Here is an 18,508-nt window from a genome sequence, read left to right as displayed (position 1 = left end):
TTGGTGCACAAATATGTACAGGCGGTCTGAGTGATCAGGGGATTCAGCAACATAGTGTACATTTGGGGGAGAAGTTTCAAATACGCACCTGCCAAAGCACCTCACCCCCACCGTTTTCTACCATGATTAGTGCAGCGTCCCGAGCGGTGCGCTAATCATAATACAGTGCTCCCATTCATTCTAATGAGGCCCCGCAGACCTGCGCTCGAATGCAGAATTTCTAACACAGCAAATTTGAACACGGTCCATCCTATTTCCTACGTTTATGCTTTTAATGCACCTCATCACCAACCACAGTGATTGGGTGCGTTAAAGTGCTGTCAAACGCTGCGACATGCATCAAAAACCCAGTTCGAAATTGTGGTAAAATGCAGAGCAGTGTTTAACTGAACCCATGTGCGAGAATGGCCTGACTAATAGACTGATATTTCACCTCGTGTAAATGATTCCAACAATGCAGTCAGTGACTGCCAAGTTGAACATGTAAACAATCATCGCTATGGAAAAGCAAAGTCATTTATCCACTTTAGCAACTATTTCAAGTGAATACTCAGACAACAGTCTAACAGGAAACCTGCATGCCAAGTGTGCTCAGTGAGCATCTACAGTAATAGTATAATTAGGGACTTTATAGATGGAGTTATAAAATTTAAAGATCCCTGAGACTATCCCCGCCTGTCACGGCAGATCAAAAGCTGAATAATCCTCATTAAAAAGTTTATGGAAGCTACTGTGTAATTCTAGACTAGCACCAGACAGAAGTACTTCTGAGGCGCACTCTCGAGGCATCACGACACCAAGTGCAAATGTGAGATCACCAGAGCACCAACAATGCACATAAGCACAAGGTAGCAGTCATCAGCGTAACAGTCACAAGCATGGAAAGTCCTGGAGCGCCGATCACCACTGGAGATAAGACAAAAGTCACATTTTTAGAAGAGTTGCTGTGGAAAGTCATCTTACCCAAAAGCTAGCAGAATTTACACTTGTAAGATTTAACCCCACGAGTGTCATCTGCCATATTTTAATGATTGATACGTGCAAAGTGTGTGGAGCCGAGTACCATCCATATGCAGCAGGTACCAGCTGTATTACAGGCCGGGATCAAAGAACTCCAATCCGGACCATTTAACCCCAATACTGACTGCCGCCTTTAAATTCTTAGATGGAGCGGAAAGTCCTACTTTTAGTGACAGGACTGACAGACTTGAGCCAACTGTAGAGTACAAGAACAGCCATTCATCTGATTGACCGCCATGTAATACTACATTTCCCCTTGCCAGAACACATTGAACAAGAGGCAAAAAGTTGATAACCTTCAGAGATGCAGAAGGGGTTGTGTGATGTTAGCAACTACTGGAATTGTCACTAGATGTACGACAAAAACAAAGGGCATTTTTTGTGTCTTGTTGATTCTCAGAGGGTATACCTCTGAGAGTTGACAAGGCTTTGATGCTAACTACATGGCATGCCGATTGAAGAGGTCTGCAAATCTCAAAATGCATGACCTAACGCTTCGTGATAAAAGTATATTTCTATAAAGACCAACATCACTTCTCTTTCATGCAACTTCTACTATAAGATTGCGCCAGAACCCTGGTTCCCTTTCGTGTCTCTTCAACTCTGAATGAAAGTAGTTTGAATCTCAAGCCTTTGCTAAACTGGTTGCAATGATGTACCACGGTGAACTGGTAGAGGGAAACCATCTTCCAGCACCACACAAATGCATTTGGTTTTTAGAAGAAGAAAAAAAAAGGACAATGTTGTGACGCATCATATGCAGGACTGTGTAGGAAAGTTATATATTGCACACCTGTTCCAAATTTATGAAAGGGGTGTTTAGGGTCTCCTGTAGCTTTCTCTAGCTGGAAAAGTCTCCAGGCATCATTCATCAGGTTCTTCTCATGCTCAGAATCCACTGCATTGACTTCCCGATCCTTACAGCTTTCATCAAAGAGGGGACCCAAGAAAAACTGGGCAAACCTGAGGGAAAAGAATGTAGAAAGTCATGAGTAATAAGCTTATATAATCAAAAGGATATATGAAGGCGATATGCAATCAAAGTCTCCTTCATAAGTGCTGAAAGCAAAGTGGTCAAACTCATTTTCATAGAGGGCGACATCAGCCTAAGGCTAGTTTCACACAGGCGACAGATATTGTAGCGAGAAAAACCGCTGCCTTTTTTTTTTGTTAATTAAAAAAAATACAAATAATTTAACAGGCGCTTTCTGTCTGCTTAGCCGCATTTCTCCTCGCAGGTTCCCGACACACTTGGATTTGTTTTCCCCCAGTGCTTTTTGGTCAGGGATTCAAAAACCCTGTGCCTGTAGGAAGCGCTGGCTTTGATTGGTTCTCGAGCGCTGTGGCTTAGCCAATCCCTGCAGTGCTCGAGAACCAGTCAGAGCCATAGTTCCTGGGAGGCGGGATTTCTGAAGCCCTGACCAGGAAGCGCTGGGGGAAAACTACAAGCAAGTGTGCTGGGGACCTGCAAGGAGTAGTACGGCTGACCAGACAGTGGCTGCTAGGTGATGTATTGTGGTTTAGCTCCAGCCCCTCCCATTGCACACAGCCAGGCGGGAAGACAGGAGGTAAGCTGGCGAGGGGGAGGCCCATTGGCATTGCGGGTTCGGCTTGTATGCGCCGGGGTCCGTGTCGTCTGAACGTTAGATTTGTTCGCCTGTTTACCTGCTTTTTTACGGCGCTAGCAGGTGCACATAAAAACGCCTACGTAAAAGAGTCCTAACTTAGCTTCTGGTGCTGTTCCAACGTAAAAGGTTCTCTTTTGAGCAACCATCCGGGCCTGGAGACACAGAAGTGGGCAAACTAGCTTCTCTGACTGCCTGATGTACACTGTGCTCTATGTACTATGCATCATTAGTCAAAGGCACTACACCTGTTTTGATTAACCTGTGCTGCCCACATGATTAGTGGGAGCAAGTCAGAGTGCCATGTAGTGTCACGCCACCGATACGTATGGAGGAGTAATCACTTAATCTATCAATTAAGTATGCCTAATTGTACATCCACTGCATCAGAGAAAAATACATATGCAATAGACAAGATGACGCTTTAAGCTCCTCTTCCTCTGAAACACATTTATTAAGAATTACATCTTATATGGCAAACTTTGGTCTAGTAGGAGCTGATCACGAGCTCACCTCACCCCCTAGCTTCCAATCATAACACAATAAGCACTGCATAGCAAATCATGTTGAGGTTATGGCTCATGCACTTTCCTGTATCTGTAGCTGCATAAATAGAGAACTCTTACAAGAAGTTCTACTGCAAGGACTTGAAGACTTGGACATTACATAACGTAGGAATGATGCCAAAATATCTGGGAGGCATAATTACAGATACAAAGACTTTTATGAACTCATAAAATGCATTTTTTTCTTCATTGCTATCGCTTTGTGAACTTGTGATGACACTGAAGAAATGTGCTGAAAACATTCTAGATTACTGTGCGTCAGGTAGTCAGAGAAGCGGTTTGGCCATCTTTATTTCTCCAGGCCCAGAGGGTCACTTTAATATTTTTTGTGATGTGGGAGATATGACTGCCGCTGAGATACTCATCATGTCTGCCAGCGGAGAAAATGCAAAGTGATGAATGACATTTAAAGCAGCACATTTGTATACAAAATGAAGACCTGTCTAACTTGATTCTAGCAGGCTCTGCTTCTATTACCCCCAGCAAAGCCTTGTCTATTTATACTTGAGGTAACTGAGCATTGCATAACAGCTAGGCAAATAAATGGCTAATATGTCATGTACGTATAGGCAATGCTCAGCCAAAGAGGAGCCGCTTCTTCAGATACTTTCCAATCTGGCTCAAAGTAAGAGCCCGATTGTCTACGATGTCCAAATGAGAGCATAAAATTAATTATTTCTTTCAATTCATGATTTATCGGGTTTGTTCTGCAAGTGAACTACAAGTATGACAGTAAGTGAAAACAAATCCCAGCATATTATGTTTGATTCGGTTTCTGCCAGCGGCATTCTACCAGCAGATTTCTGGGAGAACAACTACATCCTATTTGCTTTACCTGTCCAACGCTCCCTCCAGGTGTTCATGGGATACATCGAAGTAGTAGTTTGTATGTTCTCCGCTGGTGAAGGCGTTTGAGCTCCCTGCATGTTCACTTAGAAACTGGCTGTACTCGTTCTCTTTAGGGTATTTTTTCGTGCCCAGAAACATCATGTGCTCACAGAAGTGAGCGAGTCCTGAAATGTTGTCTGGATCAGAGAGGGACCCTGCCAGGAAACAGAATGCAGAGTTTAGTATAGGGCACAGTATGCACAGATTAAAGGGGTTGTCTTAGGTTTTATTTATAGGGTAGGGAATAAGTGTCTGATCGGTGCAGATACGACAAATAGAATCCCCGTCAGTCAATGGGGTTCTGTATCCCCCCTGTGTGAATGGAGCCAAAACCAAACACATATGGAGCAGTATTCATCTATATGGGATTGGAGACGAGAACCTGAGTAAAAGTTCTCAGCTAACTGCAACAATCCCACAGAGGCGAATGGAGTAGTAGCACATATGCCTGACCTCCATTCCATTCATGCAGGTGGGATGAATGGGTGACTGGTGGGGGTCCCAGCAGTCAGACACCCACTGATCAAACTCTTATCTCCTATGCATTTAAGTTTTGGAATAACCCTTTAAAGCCTGGACCCACATGCATTACAATGTTTTGTGATTAGGGAGTGGGGGGGAACGTGTCCCACTTTATAGTTTTAAGAGCAAAGCAAACCAGCCTAGCTTTTCATAAGTAGAACCGATTGTCTGCAACTTGGGTCTGTTTCAATAGGAGATCGCTTCAGACATCTGGAGTAATAATGTTAAATACTAGATCAGATCTTTAGTGATGACACAGAGGTGCTGCTTCAGCTTGCTGAAACAAAGCCATGAGCAAGTTCTTGCTCCGTGTAAACAGGCAGTCATCCGTCTATGAATGATTGCTTGTTCACAGTAAATGGTGGCAGGCGGCCAGAAGAGACCTCCATTCACTGAACGGCTATCGCTCCTGTGTGAAAGGGAGAAGCAACAGTTATTGGGAAGACTGTCCTAACAGTCGTCCCGTGTAAAGCCACCTTAAGGCTATATTCACATGGGAGAGAATCTCATGCAAGTTATGTGCAGGGTATTCCTTCACCCCGCAGTGATGCGATGCTGTTTCCACGTGAAAAAGCCTTGCATCTACGGGTTTCACATGGATGGCGAGAACGACATCTGGCCATAAATCACGGACAGATATCGTCCTTTCCAGTGTGAAGGAGCCCTAAAGGCTTTAATTTTTTTTAGCCCTGTGAGGCCACTTAAAGGGCATGTTCACATATAGCAGAGTTGGTGTGTTTTTTCTTCAACAGAAAATCCACACCAAAATTCAAGTCCAATTAGTTGAATTCGGCACCAAATGGTGCGGGTCCACACCAAAATCTGCAACGCAAATGAAGCTTCAAAATTTTACTTGGATCTGCATGCACCCAAATGTAAACAGTTAGGTCTCTGTATGTTCAGAATTGCGTTAGGCCTCTTGTCCACGGGTGATTGCTGCGGATGACACCGTGAACAATAATCCGCAGGTGGATAACGCATGACGCATTTTCCATAGGATAACTAAGGTAAGCTCAGCCCGATGTACATGAGCAGAAATCGCCACAATTTTCCACTCGCATATAAAAATCACGGAAATTGGAAAGTCGCGGTGACTAAGTGTTCTCACATTGCGGAAATCAGCTGGCACTAAAACCCAACGCCTATGGACTGGCGGCCTTACTGTGGCTATAATGCAGTATTTGAGTACATGTAGGAATGCATACCAAAGGATCAACGTATCCATTCCTCATCCCACATTCTCCCATGTAAACAAATACTGTAGTCACGGTTCTTAGGACTAAGGTTTGAGACAAAAATTAACGAATAAGATTGTAATATATCTTGTATCACAACCCAGATGCATGTCCTGTGCTCCAACAGGTTTGGTGAGGCATAAGACTGAAGCCAGGCTCTGAACAATGTAGGACATGGAACATTAGCAATGCAAAAATACCGATGAAGACATCCAGAGCTGCGGAGGACTTGTCGGTTGTGGGGTCACTTATAAGTACTGCTTTTATTCCATTGGCCAGCTCAACGCCCCGGTATTCCCTCTTATCTTCTGGGGACTTGATGATGTCATTGACAACTCGTTTGACCGCAAGAGAATTCATGTTGCTGTAGGTTTTACACCGAAATCTGCAGAGAAAGGAAGTGCACAACGTCAGACACAAATACAGGATGTTAAAGCGCTCAGTCGTTACAGCAAGCTCTGCAGAAATCAATACAAGCGACGCTCAAAAAACATTATGTAATACAGCTATATCTTACTAAAGAAAAGTGCCCCTTTCTCTAAGACTCCCCTCCAGCACCGATCATTCATTTCACTGCTCAACTCCATCCCATGAAAGGCAAGATAGATCAGCTTACTGAGGTATCAGGTTACAGATAGTTCTTTTAAGGCCATTTCTCTGTTATTTCCGACTTGAGGGAAATCCTTCGCAGAACGTGGATTGTGAGCCAGAAACATAGTTCATCTCTAACTGCAATATCAGAGACGGCGCCAAAGTATCACATGATAATATCATGAGCCCAAAACAAACACGCCGCGAGCCCTCGCCGACAGGCAGGGAGAATTCGTCGTGGGTCATGATAGCATCAGCTTGCTGCAAAAATATTTATTCCAGAGGGTTACTGTGGTTCAACAGTTGCATCAGAAGCCATGATGTAATGAGAAACCAGCACTAGCCCACCAGGGAAAAAACATTGCAGAAATAGCCGTTCTTCGACCCTTTATTTACTAATCAATGGCCTGATAATACAAAAAAAAAATCCTGAAAAGGAGTAAACAAATTAAAAATAAATAAAAAAGCCAGTCCCTCAAAGACAGCCAACAAGTTAGGAGATAACTTATAAACTTGGTACAAGCCCTTTAATGTATGTGCCTCATGGCCAAGGTTCTTGAACGGCACACAGATACCTGCAGACAAGAGGACACAGCAAGTCCTGTTTTGATGCGGGCCAAAATTACGACATACTGTGATTTTTTTTCTCTCCCTCACTGACCAGAGCGCCTGTGTGGATAACCAAATTGGCCCCATTTACACAGGACAACTCGTCAGGGATAGTCCTGACTGCCCGCATCCATTCACAGTAAACAGGCAGTCGCTCATACGTGAGCTGCCTGTTTACATGGGCCGATTGAATGCCGAACTATAAGAGAATGCATCATCATTCGTCGTTCAGTCGGTGCAAGCATGCGGACTGAGCGACAGTTTAGATTCTCTGCGGGAATCTGAACGATTTATCGGCCCGTGTAAAGGGGCTTTCAGCCGAGAGTGTGTACGGGGAGGGCGGTCAGGAGGTAGAGGAATTGGTTAAACACTTCTGAACACCTCCATACTGTAAGAGAATAACTCTTGACAGACTGACATTACAGACTGACATTACAGACGACTGCAATCCCGGCACCAATCGTAGTTAGCAACTTCTAATACATAATACAGACGTATCAAAGCATTTACACGGGAAGACCACAAATCAAACCCTCCGCAGCGCAGGAAGTCCCCACCGCCACCACCATTACCTGATGTACACAGACATCGCTCCACCTTGGTTGAGCATGAAAGCACTTTACCATCTGTCTGTAAGAAGTGTCAACCAGATTGTGAAAGTGAAGAGACGCCGCAGGATCTGACAACAGTTATGTAAATGTGTAGAGAAGATACATCATGTGCCCCGGGAGGTGTCTGATGCCATCTAGCGAGTCGTACGTCAGCAGGCCCAAAGATGGAGAAAATTACATAGCTGCTCAAGATCAAGGCCTCCTGCACACGACCGGGTGGGATCCCGCAGTGGAATCCAACCCTGCACCCGGCCGGTGAGTACCGGCCAGCGTGCATGCACACTACCGATCACGCCGTATCGTCGCTAGGCGATGATTGCAGAAGGGCTGCTTCCATTGACTTCAACTGAAGCCGTGCAGGCGGAAACCACACAGAAATGGAGCATGCTGCGATGACTTCCACTCGTGTGCAGGAAGCAGCGGTTCTCCATAGGAGGCCATGGGCAGTATTTGCTGCGTAACGCGAGGGCAGCCGCCGGCCCTGGATTCCGCACATTAAATCCACCCGTATGCAGGAGCCCTAAATAAACGACTGCCTGTTCACACAGGCCGAAGCAAGAGCCAACGAATTCTCATTCGCCGTTCAATCGCGGCACGCATAGACTTATCGTCCCGTGTAAATAGGGCCCTTCGTACGGATTTTTTTCCGCAGTGCATGGACAAAATTTTGAGAATTTCATCCACTTTGCTACAGATCTTCCGTGAGGATTGTCCGCAGGGAAAGGGGGGCACAGTCCTACAGCAGAGTATACATCAGGGGGGTCTCAGAGCAGAGATGCCCGTATACAGGGGCTACAGGAGCGCGGCTTGTTACAACACAGATCTCTGTCTTAGGCGAGAATCTCACGCAAGTTTTGCGCATTGCAAGACATACAAAACTCACACCAATATGAACTCTATTGTGAATGGACTCTTTCACATGAGGGGAAGGGCACAGAATAAAAAGGGCCTGTTCTATCTTTTGGCGTTCAGTTGGAACGCCTCGCTCGTTTTTAATGAGACCTTTAAATACATTTCATGCCGTGGGATGTGATGTTTCCCATTGAAAGCAATGGGAAACGCTTGTGATCCTCTGATGCGCATGAAACGCGTGGCTGAGGACAGCATTTTCACAGAAGTGATGCAACGCGTTTTTGAGTGAAAACCCCTTTAGAATGGAAATATTAGCAGGCAGGTCTTCCTGTTACCGGTACCCAGTAGTGGGCAGCCGTTGGCACGACACTCTCCAGCTAGAATGACTAAGATTCTATTGCCAAGTGAACGGCCATCCTGGGAAGTGTAAATGAAGCCACACAAGCTGCTGGAACGTGTCACCTAATCTCCCGAAGGTCAGCGATGCAGCTCCGAGCGTGCGCTCCACTGGATCTGCATGTTGGGATTACTTGTCCTACAGCTAATTATCGGTCCCCGCTATGTCCCTTGACAAATCTACAACAATGTGACCCGTTACAGAGATGCCAGCTGCTTCCGTGACACTCGAGGCTTGTGGTGACAATTGTAGGATTATGTTCACACAGGTTGGAAAATCTGCAGCATGTACAGTAAAAGCGTCACGAACAGGATTTTATTTATTCACGCTGCAGATTGTCACTCCTTCAGATGTTGGCCGCTCTCACACATGCGTTCAGTTAAATGCTGTTTTTACAGCAATTTCGAGCGCCGTTCTTGAACAGATAGTTCAGTATTTGACAGCGCTGGTCTGCGAGGCTCCATTGAAATCAATGGGAGTGTTCCATGATCAGCACGGCATTTGAGACGCCGCCATAAAAGGCGGCTGGTGTGAGAGCGGCCCAAGGGCTCCTTCACAAGGGCGTATTTCCACGTGCAGTACGCAGAGATTACCCGTTGATTTTAAATGGGTTAGTTTCCATTTTGTTCGCGCATTTTAGCCAAACCGAAAAAAAACAAAACAGTTTGTCCCACAAAAACGCAGCACTGGGGCGCAAGAAAAAGTGCAAACATTCACGTGAAGGAGCCCTAAAGGGTAAAGTCTGTGGCGAAATCAGCTCAGCCCTCTCCAGCAGTCCTAATACAATGAACGGAGCAGCGGGGCGCATACCCAAACTGCTCTCTTCATGCAGGGACCAACCGGGTTTAGGGCTCATTCCCACAGGCGTATGCCATTTCGGTCCATGAACCTAAACTCTGTATGCCTGGTGTATTATGCTTTTTGTGTGTGCTTATGCCTACATATTCATGCCATCCCATTGACTTTAGTGGACTATAATCTGTAAGAAGGCCCAAAATAAGACATGCCTCCCCCCACCCCCACCACACAAACACGTATATACATGCATGAAAACCGCATGTCTGAATACCCCAAATGCAAATCCATGGGGTTACAGCTCTCTGTATTACGGAGCGCACATATACCTGTCTAAGTGAAACCTAGAAGTAGTCCTCTATCCTGCAATAAGATCCAATGGCCAGACCTACTGGACGCCATGACGATCACAGCGTCACACTGCAATATTGCATCTAACGACTAAGCGGCAGCCAATCACAGCCAGCGCTTCCAGCAGCCGGGGATTTTTCAATCCCTGGCCAGAAGGTCAGTGCCGGGACCTGGGGGAAGCGGTGGACAGGCTGACCGCGCGTCTAAGGTGATGTATACCTTTTTTCCTTTAGTTACAGCTTATTTTCGGGGTAGGGCTTATACTTTGTAGCATCACATGCAACTTTGTAGCGCTATAAAATTGCGGTATTGCCGTGAGAAGGCGCAGCGATATCGCACTGTGCAGTGATGAGATATGGCTGCGATTTTCTCGCGGCGATGCAGCGTCGCCCGTGTGAAGGAGGCCTTAACCCTTTCCAATCCATTTATTTTTTCTCACCCATTCTCCCTAGCTCCAAATAAATTGGAGCTGGGAGAATGGGTGAGAAAAAATACATTTTCCCTGCACCCTCCTGATCTGACAGAGTTCAGGAGGGTGCAGGGAGAGACCTGCTTACCTGACCGGCGTCTTGTGCATTCTCCTTCTGCCTCCCGACTCGGCGATCATGTGACCGCTGGGGTCAGGTGACACCTGGCGGTCACATGATCGCCGGGTCGGGAGACAGAAGGAGAATGCACAAGACGCTGGTCAGGTAAGCAGGTCCTTGCACGGTGCAGGCTCCCGGCTCGGCGTTCATGTGACCGCCGGGGGTCAGGTAACACCGGCGGTCACATGATCGCCGGCCGGAATCTATGCATTGCATAGCGCTAATTGAGCGCTATGTAATGTATAAAGAAGTGGGCAGAAAGGGTTAAAAACCCTTTCTGCCTTCTCCTCGGGGGTCCTCGATGACGACCAGTAAAGGAGTGCATCTGCACCCGATGTGCCTGACGATCGGGTGCAGATCCACTCCTGCACTGCAGTGTCGGGCCTGCCCCGACATCGGAGCTGTGGAGGAAAATGATGATGTCGGGGCAGGCCCGACATTGGACTGGAAAGGGTTAAGGGTGCATTCACACAACATTGGTGTGGATTTTGACTCAGACTCAGCAGCGGAGCAACAGGTCATTTCAGTCTACAAATAATGGCGTCCTCTCAACTCCACATACTGAACGTTCACTGCAGTACCAGGAGTGCAGTGCGCGCTGTCACCCTGCAACAGCTACTGAGTGCTGTCATCTTTCTCCTGGTGACAGGCAGCCCAAGCTTCCTGCCTTCTTTCACAGCTCCCTGTTAGTTTCCACATCGCTGCATCCCTCCCGCCGTGGCCACAACCCTCAGCGCTGGCTTAAGTGCTTGCACTTCTTCCAGTCCTATCTGCAAATGTGATCAATAATAATCCAGCCAGACATTACAAGGCTGGCTGAGGATAGCAGCGTCAGCAGAACGGGGCAAAGTGCCAGAGCCGAGTCACATGATGGCCGGTGGAGGAAGCGGATTGGCTCAGAAGCGCTACAGAGAGCCTATTGCTAAAAGTTTGATTCCAACAGTTGTGAAATACTTTAAGGGCTCATGTCCACGGGCAAAATAAGAATTAAAATCTGCAGCGGATTTTAACTCTTCTCCCGCGCGCGGATCCGCACCCCATAGGGATGCATTGACCACCCGCGGGGTAGATAAATACCCGCGGATGGTCAATAAAAGTGATTTTAAAAAAAATGGAGCATGGAAAAATCTGGACCATGCTCCATTTTCATGCGGGTCTCCTGCGGGGACGGCTCCCGCGGGCTTCTATTGAAGCCTATGGAAGCCATCCGGATCCGCGGGAGACAAAAATCATATTTTACTCACACGCTCCGGTTCTTCTCTTCGGCGCGGCGCCATCTTCTCTCAGTCGCGGCCGGATCATTTTGCTTCGGCCCGGCGCATGCGCGGGGCACGTCACCGACGTCATCATGCACATCCGCCGAGCCGAAGAAAGAAGATCCGGCCGCGACGAGAGAAGATGACGCCGCGGCGAAGAGAAGAAACGGAGCGGATGGGAGGGGAGTTAATTCTTATTTATTCTCCTTTTCAGCGCTCATGTCCGCGGGGCAGGAGGGACCCGCTGCAGATTCTCCATGGAGAATCTGCAGCGGATCTGATTTTCCCCGTGGACATGAGGCCTTAGTGTTGCGATTTCTGAAGTCAGTCTGCATCAGTGCTGCTGCGGATTAAGGCCTCATGTCCACTAGGAAATTCAGGCCCACGCGGATTCTCCATGCAGAATCCCGCAACAGGTCCCTCCTTTCCTGCGGACATGAGGTCTGAAAATAAGATTTACTCACCTGTCCGGACGCTGCGGATCTTCTTTCTTCGGCCCGGTGGATGTGCTCGGCCCGCCAGCGTGCTGCGCGCATGCGCCGTGCACTTTTTTTTTTTTAACTCCTGCTCTCCCGCGGCAAAGCAGAAATTCAGCTGCGGGTGCGCCACGGATACAGACGGCTTCCATAGGCGTCAATGGAAGCGTGCGGGAAACCCGCAGAAAATGGAGCACGCTGCAGGTGATTTCCCGCATGTGCGATCCATGCGTCAGGGAAAAAAGGACATCCGCAGGTATTTGCTTACCTGCAGATGTCCAATGCATCCCTATGGGCGCAGATCACTCATGCGGGACACCCGCACGGATTTGCTAAATCCAATTACCCCCCCCCCCCGTTCACAGAAAATAGATGTGTTAGGCAAAAAAAAACAAAAACACGACTTGTGCATACGGGCTCGGTCTATAAATTAGACTTATGGCTGTGTGAATAAGCCTTAGATCAGCGAAGCCCGGGGTTGTTAGCATCACTGTTTCGGATTTCCATCAGAGGAACTACAAAATGGTAAGAGAACGGTCGCACTTTAGATACGTGCATTTTGCAGTGATGATTTTGTAGCTCGTGTGAAGGCGGCCTGAAGCCCAGTCACTGCAACAGGAATTTAGGGGCTTTAATTCCGTTGGATTTCTAGTTTTTAGCAGAAATAAAAAAGAAGCATTTGTTTTTTAAAAAAGGAGTTCGATTTTGATTCTAGTCCACGGGGTGACGGAACTGAACTACTCGCGCCTCTGAGGGGCGTCAACAGGTCTGTTTGTAAATGAGCGTGCGTGTGCAGAAGGTTAGAGAGATAACGGGGCTGTGCCGAAAGCCGATGCAACAGAGGCAAACTAGTAGAAACTGTCCGTTTATGTAACAGATCTGCCAAAAAAATACTGTTTCCATTTAGATTCCGTTTTACCGTATATACCATTTAAAAGGAAATAAAAAAAGAACGCCAATGGCGCGAGCCGCAGCCTGTACCGAACGGCCAATGTCGCCGAGCCGCGGCCCGTACCGAACGGCCAATGTCAGCGAGCCGCGGCCCGTACCGAACGGCCAATGTCAGCGAGCCGCGGCCCGTACCGAACGGCCAATGTCAGCGAGCCGCGGCCCGTACCGAACGGCCAATGTCAGCGAGCCGCGGCCCGTACCGAACGGCCAATGTCAGCGAGCCGCGGCCCGTACCGAACCGCCAATGTCAGCGAGCCGCGGCCCGTACCGAACGGCCAATGTCAGCGAGCCGCGGCCTGTACCGAACGGCCAATGTCAGCGAGCCGCGGCCTGTACCGAACGGCCAATGTCAGCGAGCCGCGGCCTGTACCGAACGGCCAATGTCAGCGAGCCGCGGCCTGTACCGAACGGCCAATGTCAGCGAGCCGCGGCCTGTACCGAACGGCCAATGTCAGCGAGCCGCGGCCTGTACCGAACGGCCAATGTCAGCGAGCCGCGGCCTGTACCGAACGGCCAATGTCAGCGAGCCGCGGCCTGTACCGAACGGCCAATGTCAGCGAGCCGCGGCCTGTACAGAATTGGCGTCATGCAGTATTTTTTTTCCAGCAAGCAGATTATAAGATCCGTGGCGCACAGCGACTCTGGCGCGGATCACCATTAGAATGAATTTTGCATTTCCTTGACACAAGGTACCATTACAAAATGCCCAAATAACCTCCGGAAACCGTTATTTAGGGCACTAGCCGCCCATGTACACACAAGCACGGAGCGAGAAGTCGCTCGCCTGTCGGAGTCACTGAGCTCACCTAAAAACCAAGTGGCTATCGGCCCGAGTAAAAGACATGTTCGTCTCCGGGCCGGCGGCGGGCTCGTCTACCGACTGACGACGGGCTCACAGTGAACGGAGTTTGGCAAACGGATTAGATCCGCAGCGCCTCCTTCTCTGAACGGCTAGCGCTCCTGCGTGAAAGCACAGAGCGATAGCGGGCAGTGGTCCCGTGTAAGCCCACCTGTAGAGTCAGCACATCTAATCAATGGCGTGGTCTGTGGAGTGATTAGAGGCGTACCGCGGCGTCTTAAACACCCCCAGACATTAGGAGAATCGGGGGTCATTCTACGAGGCGGAGGAACAAGTTGTTCAGTTTTTCAGAATTCCCGAAGCAGTCAATGTAGGACCCCCGTCCGCACAGACTGCTTCCGCCGTAGGAAGAGGGACCTGGTACTCCCTACAGGCGGGCATCTCTGTTACCACTCACGGTTGCAATGGCAGAAACCGCGCTTACGAAAAACTAAGTGGAGACAGTGTTCTGCCTGCACTGACCCTATAGAATAACACGCGGCTATACGTTCTACGAGGAGCTCGGGGAAGGGGGGGGGGGGGGGGGAATTCTATAACACCCTATAACGGGGTGCTAGGGGGCACTATACCACCCCTATAATGTGGGGCTAGGAGCGGGGTCTATAACACCCCCATAATGGGGGGGGGGGGGGTCCTATAATAGGCTCTCTATAACACCCTATAACGGGGGGCGAGCTCTATACAACATGACTGCTGACTCACTACTTCCCAGTGTCCGTCATCCAGAACATACCGGGCAGAGAATGGCGGCTGCAGGACGCACGGGACGGCGCTCTTCCACCCTCTTACCCGGCTGAGTGATCGGGACCCCCAAAGGCAGCTGGCGAGGAGGAAGCGGCGAGAGCCCTGCAACATGGCCCGGCGCCGCAACAAGAGGAGGGAGCGGCCTGTGGAGCACAACTCCCTCCTCCCGGCACCCAATACTAACTACGGAGCCGGCCACTACCCGCCTCCAAACACCTCACAGGGCCGCCTCCAGCGTGTAACATGGAGGCCCACCTCTTCGTGCCCCCCGAAGCCCCGGCCTGTCGTAACACTCAGCCCGCGCGGCTGAGGTAATCCAACGGGAGCGCGCCAGGAGACCCCCGAGGACTGAGGCCTAACCCAGCGGCCTGCTCTACCACGGCTTACCGGGAGATGGCAGACCCGGGAGGCTACAAGGATGGCGGTTCCTCCTCGCCCATGTCTCTTATAAGAAGCGGGAGGGGGAGGACTTGTCTGGGTGATTAGTCATGTAGCTGCCAGCAGGGTTATCACCGGGCTGCCAGATGCCATGTCTCTAGCTGTGCCTTAACCCCTTAGTGGCAGGCTTGTTGGCACCTTGACGACCAACTCATTTTTCATGTTTTTTCTTGCATTTCTAGAGGCGCCCCCTTTATAATTTTGCAGCCGTATGAGGGCTGGTTAATGGCGGGACGACGCGTATTCGCTAATTACGTTTATTGTATTTCATTTTTATGGCGCGCCAAAATAAACAGTGTGATGCGTTATTCTCATGTCGCGCGATTCCAAGTTTATACGCTTTGCCATTCATGTACAACCCCCCCCCCTTTTTTTCGCTTTCGTGTCGCCGCGTTCCAAGAGCCATAATATTTGTATTTGTCCGTTGACGGAGCGCGATGAGGGTTGTTTTTTCACAGGATGAACTCTAGTCTTACTTTATCCACTTTTTGGGAAGAATTTGCTTTTTGATCGGTTTTTAGTCAATTTTCTTTCTAGAGGCAAGATTAACAAAATCTGCAAATTCTGGCATTTTTGTTGTTGTGTTTTTTTTTAAATAAATTAATTCTGCAGGCCGCTATGATTGCGCCAATACCAGATTTAGGTTTTGAGTTTTCTTTATGTTTTTGCAATTTTTTCATACTTTATTTTTTTTTAATCACTGAATTCAAACACCCCTAACTTTTTTTTTGTCAACACTGTTGTATGAGGGGGATTTTTTGTGGGGCGCGTTGTACTTTTAAGGCCTCCTTCCCACGGACGGATTTCCGCCGCGTTGCCCGCAGCCATTAGGTTCTATTAAACCTAATAGCACAACGCTTACGGTGCGGAATTCCATCGCGGAATTCCGCACCGTGAAATCTCCCGTCCTCACCCGCGGTATGCTCTATTTGCCGCGGGTGTACGCACAGCCGGCTTCCATTGCAGTCAATGGAAGCTGTCCGTCACGCTATCTTCCGCTGTAGCACAGTGGAAGATAGCGTGAGACCGCTTCCCCGCCTACTGCGTCATATGACACGGTCGGCCGCGTCATGTGACGCTGTGGGCATGTCGTGTGATGTGGCCAGCGTGTCACATGACGCTGCAGCACGTCGCGCCAAAGCGTCATGCGGGACGTAGGACGCCGGATCCGCTGGTAAGTATGGGGTCTCTGGGGGGCGCCGTGACGGGCTTCGCCGTGGAATATTCCACGGTGGAGCCCGTCACAGCCGCATGCAGCCGGCCTTAATGTCACTATTTGTTGATCCGTAGGATGTTTTGATTGCTTTCTATGTGTTTTTTTTTTTGTAAGGCGCGATACGCAAAATTAGCTATTTTTTTGTAGTCTCTCTCCATGACATGCGCTACCTGCGTTAAATGAACTAACTTTTTTCCTCTGGGTCATTATGAATGCGCCGATGCCAGGTCTATTTTTGCTTTTGCCCCCATTAAAGGACTTGAATCTCACAATCTTCTATTATTCTTATAATATACTGCAATACTCCAGTATTCTAAGGCCGAAGGCCCACGGAGGGATTATCGCTGCGGAATTCGTGGTCAGACACCCGCCACAAATTCCTCAGTAACGTCAGTCCATAGACTTGCTGTGGTAAACGATTCTCCCCCGCCCATGAGTGGAAAGCAACAATTTTCCGCTCGCGGGGGAGAATCGCGGCAGGTTCTATTCTGTGCAGAAAATTGCGCGGACGGGTTCCATTGCAGTCAATGAAAGCCGTCCATCCCGCGGTACTTCCAAAGTTAAGTACTGCGAGAATCTGCGTCACAGCCGGGCGAGACACTCGTGGCGGATCCGGAGAGGAGAGTATAGGGTCTTGGAGGCGCAGTGTCTGATTTCGCAGGCGGAATCTGACCCGGCTGTGGGCATCAGGCCATATTTAAGCCTCCGGGTGCCATAGCATGCCATCAAGACCCTTCGATTACATTGTGGCGGTCCAATGGGCGACAGAGGAAGCTCCCTTCTTCGGTCAGCCTTTTACATGCTACAGTTGCATTGCCCACGGCATGTAAAGAGTTAAACAGCGGGAATCTGATGTTTCTCTGATCCCAACTGTTTGAGCAAGTACCAGGCTGTTATCCAACAGTTGAGCACCGGCTCCCCCTGGCATGGGAGACCCGTGCCAGGATTCTGATGCAGCCGTAAAATGGAGCGTACCTGCATGCCTTGCAAGGGCAATCAGTGACTTGAATGGGCGATTCTGTTCCAAGAATCGCACCAGAATTGGACCTGCAAAAAAAAAAAAAAAAAAACACTTGTGAACACACTTTATTGGGTCTGAGTGGTCAGTCTCAAACTCCTGAATAAGGCCTGTTTGGTTCCCGTGACGGAACCGAATAATGGAAATACAAGTGCATATGCAAATGAAGTCTTAGATTTGCATTTGCTCTATGGCCGTTTTCACATAGGTGCAATCTAGCCAAAATTTAAAGGGGTTGTCCGGGATTTTTTTTTTATTGATGACCTCTTCTCAGGATAGTTCAATAGTTGATTGGCGGGGGTCCGCCACTAGGGATCCCTGCTGATCACTAGGTCCGCTGTCAGTGGGGACAGCGCGGAAAGCAGGTAGCACTGTCAATATTGCAGCCACCTAGTTTGGTACTGCAGACACATCGCAATAGAGCTGTGCCTGTGGCACCAAATTGGGTCACCACACAATGGACCTGCTTCCAGCACTGTCCCTATGATCAGCTGATCGACAGCGATCCCAAGCAGCGGACCCCTTCTAATCAACTGTTGATGACCTAACCAGATGATAGGGCATCAATAGTAATAGTCTTGGGCAACCCCCTTGAGATCCATATTATAAGTGGGCATGTATGTCTATGAAACCGCTTGTGATGTATTGCGACAAAGGCAGACAGTGCGGTACATGGTCATGCGATGTCTGCGATCTCACAATTGTAAAGAAATCCAACAATTGCATGAAACCTAATATATTATACTTTATGGACGTAGGACATTTTCCCAGCTTCTGCATCCGGTGTTATTTTCTTGCTACCGGAGCTCTGTCCTGCAGCATTATCATGGATTTCCGTGTAACCGCTCCATTACCTCTTGTTCAGCTTTGCTCCCATCCTTGTGGGAATAAGGGCAGTGAC

At 48.7% G+C, this 18,508-nt stretch overlaps 1 protein-coding gene across 5 annotated transcripts in view; it reads right to left on the bottom strand.

Annotated features, from left to right (window-relative positions):
* Positions 1-15,401, bottom strand: part of IDE (insulin degrading enzyme) — a 75,117-nt gene extending 59,716 nt beyond the window's left edge. The window contains exons 1-4 of one of the 5 annotated variants that reach the window (XM_066600999.1): positions 15,323-15,401; positions 6,057-6,241; positions 4,047-4,254; positions 1,814-1,983 (exon numbers count right to left, since the gene is read on the bottom strand). In XM_066600999.1, coding sequence (XP_066457096.1) covers positions 1,814-1,983; positions 4,047-4,254; positions 6,057-6,216 — 538 coding nt within the window. In that variant the 5' untranslated portion in view covers positions 6,217-6,241; positions 15,323-15,401. Of the gene's footprint in view, positions 1-1,813; positions 1,984-4,046; positions 4,255-6,056; positions 6,242-7,628; positions 7,652-14,924; positions 15,118-15,322 lie in introns of those variants that run through there. The other 4 variants (XM_066600996.1, XM_066600998.1, XM_066600995.1 and 1 more) reach the window with 4 other exon arrangements.
* Between the last annotated feature and the right edge of the window lie 3,107 nt (positions 15,402-18,508).

Source organism: Eleutherodactylus coqui, chromosome 4 (genome assembly GCF_035609145.1).
Source record: "Eleutherodactylus coqui strain aEleCoq1 chromosome 4, aEleCoq1.hap1, whole genome shotgun sequence".
Classification (NCBI taxonomy): Eukaryota; Metazoa; Chordata; class Amphibia; order Anura; family Eleutherodactylidae; genus Eleutherodactylus; species Eleutherodactylus coqui.
This window is presented reverse-complemented; position numbering and strand designations above follow the sequence as displayed.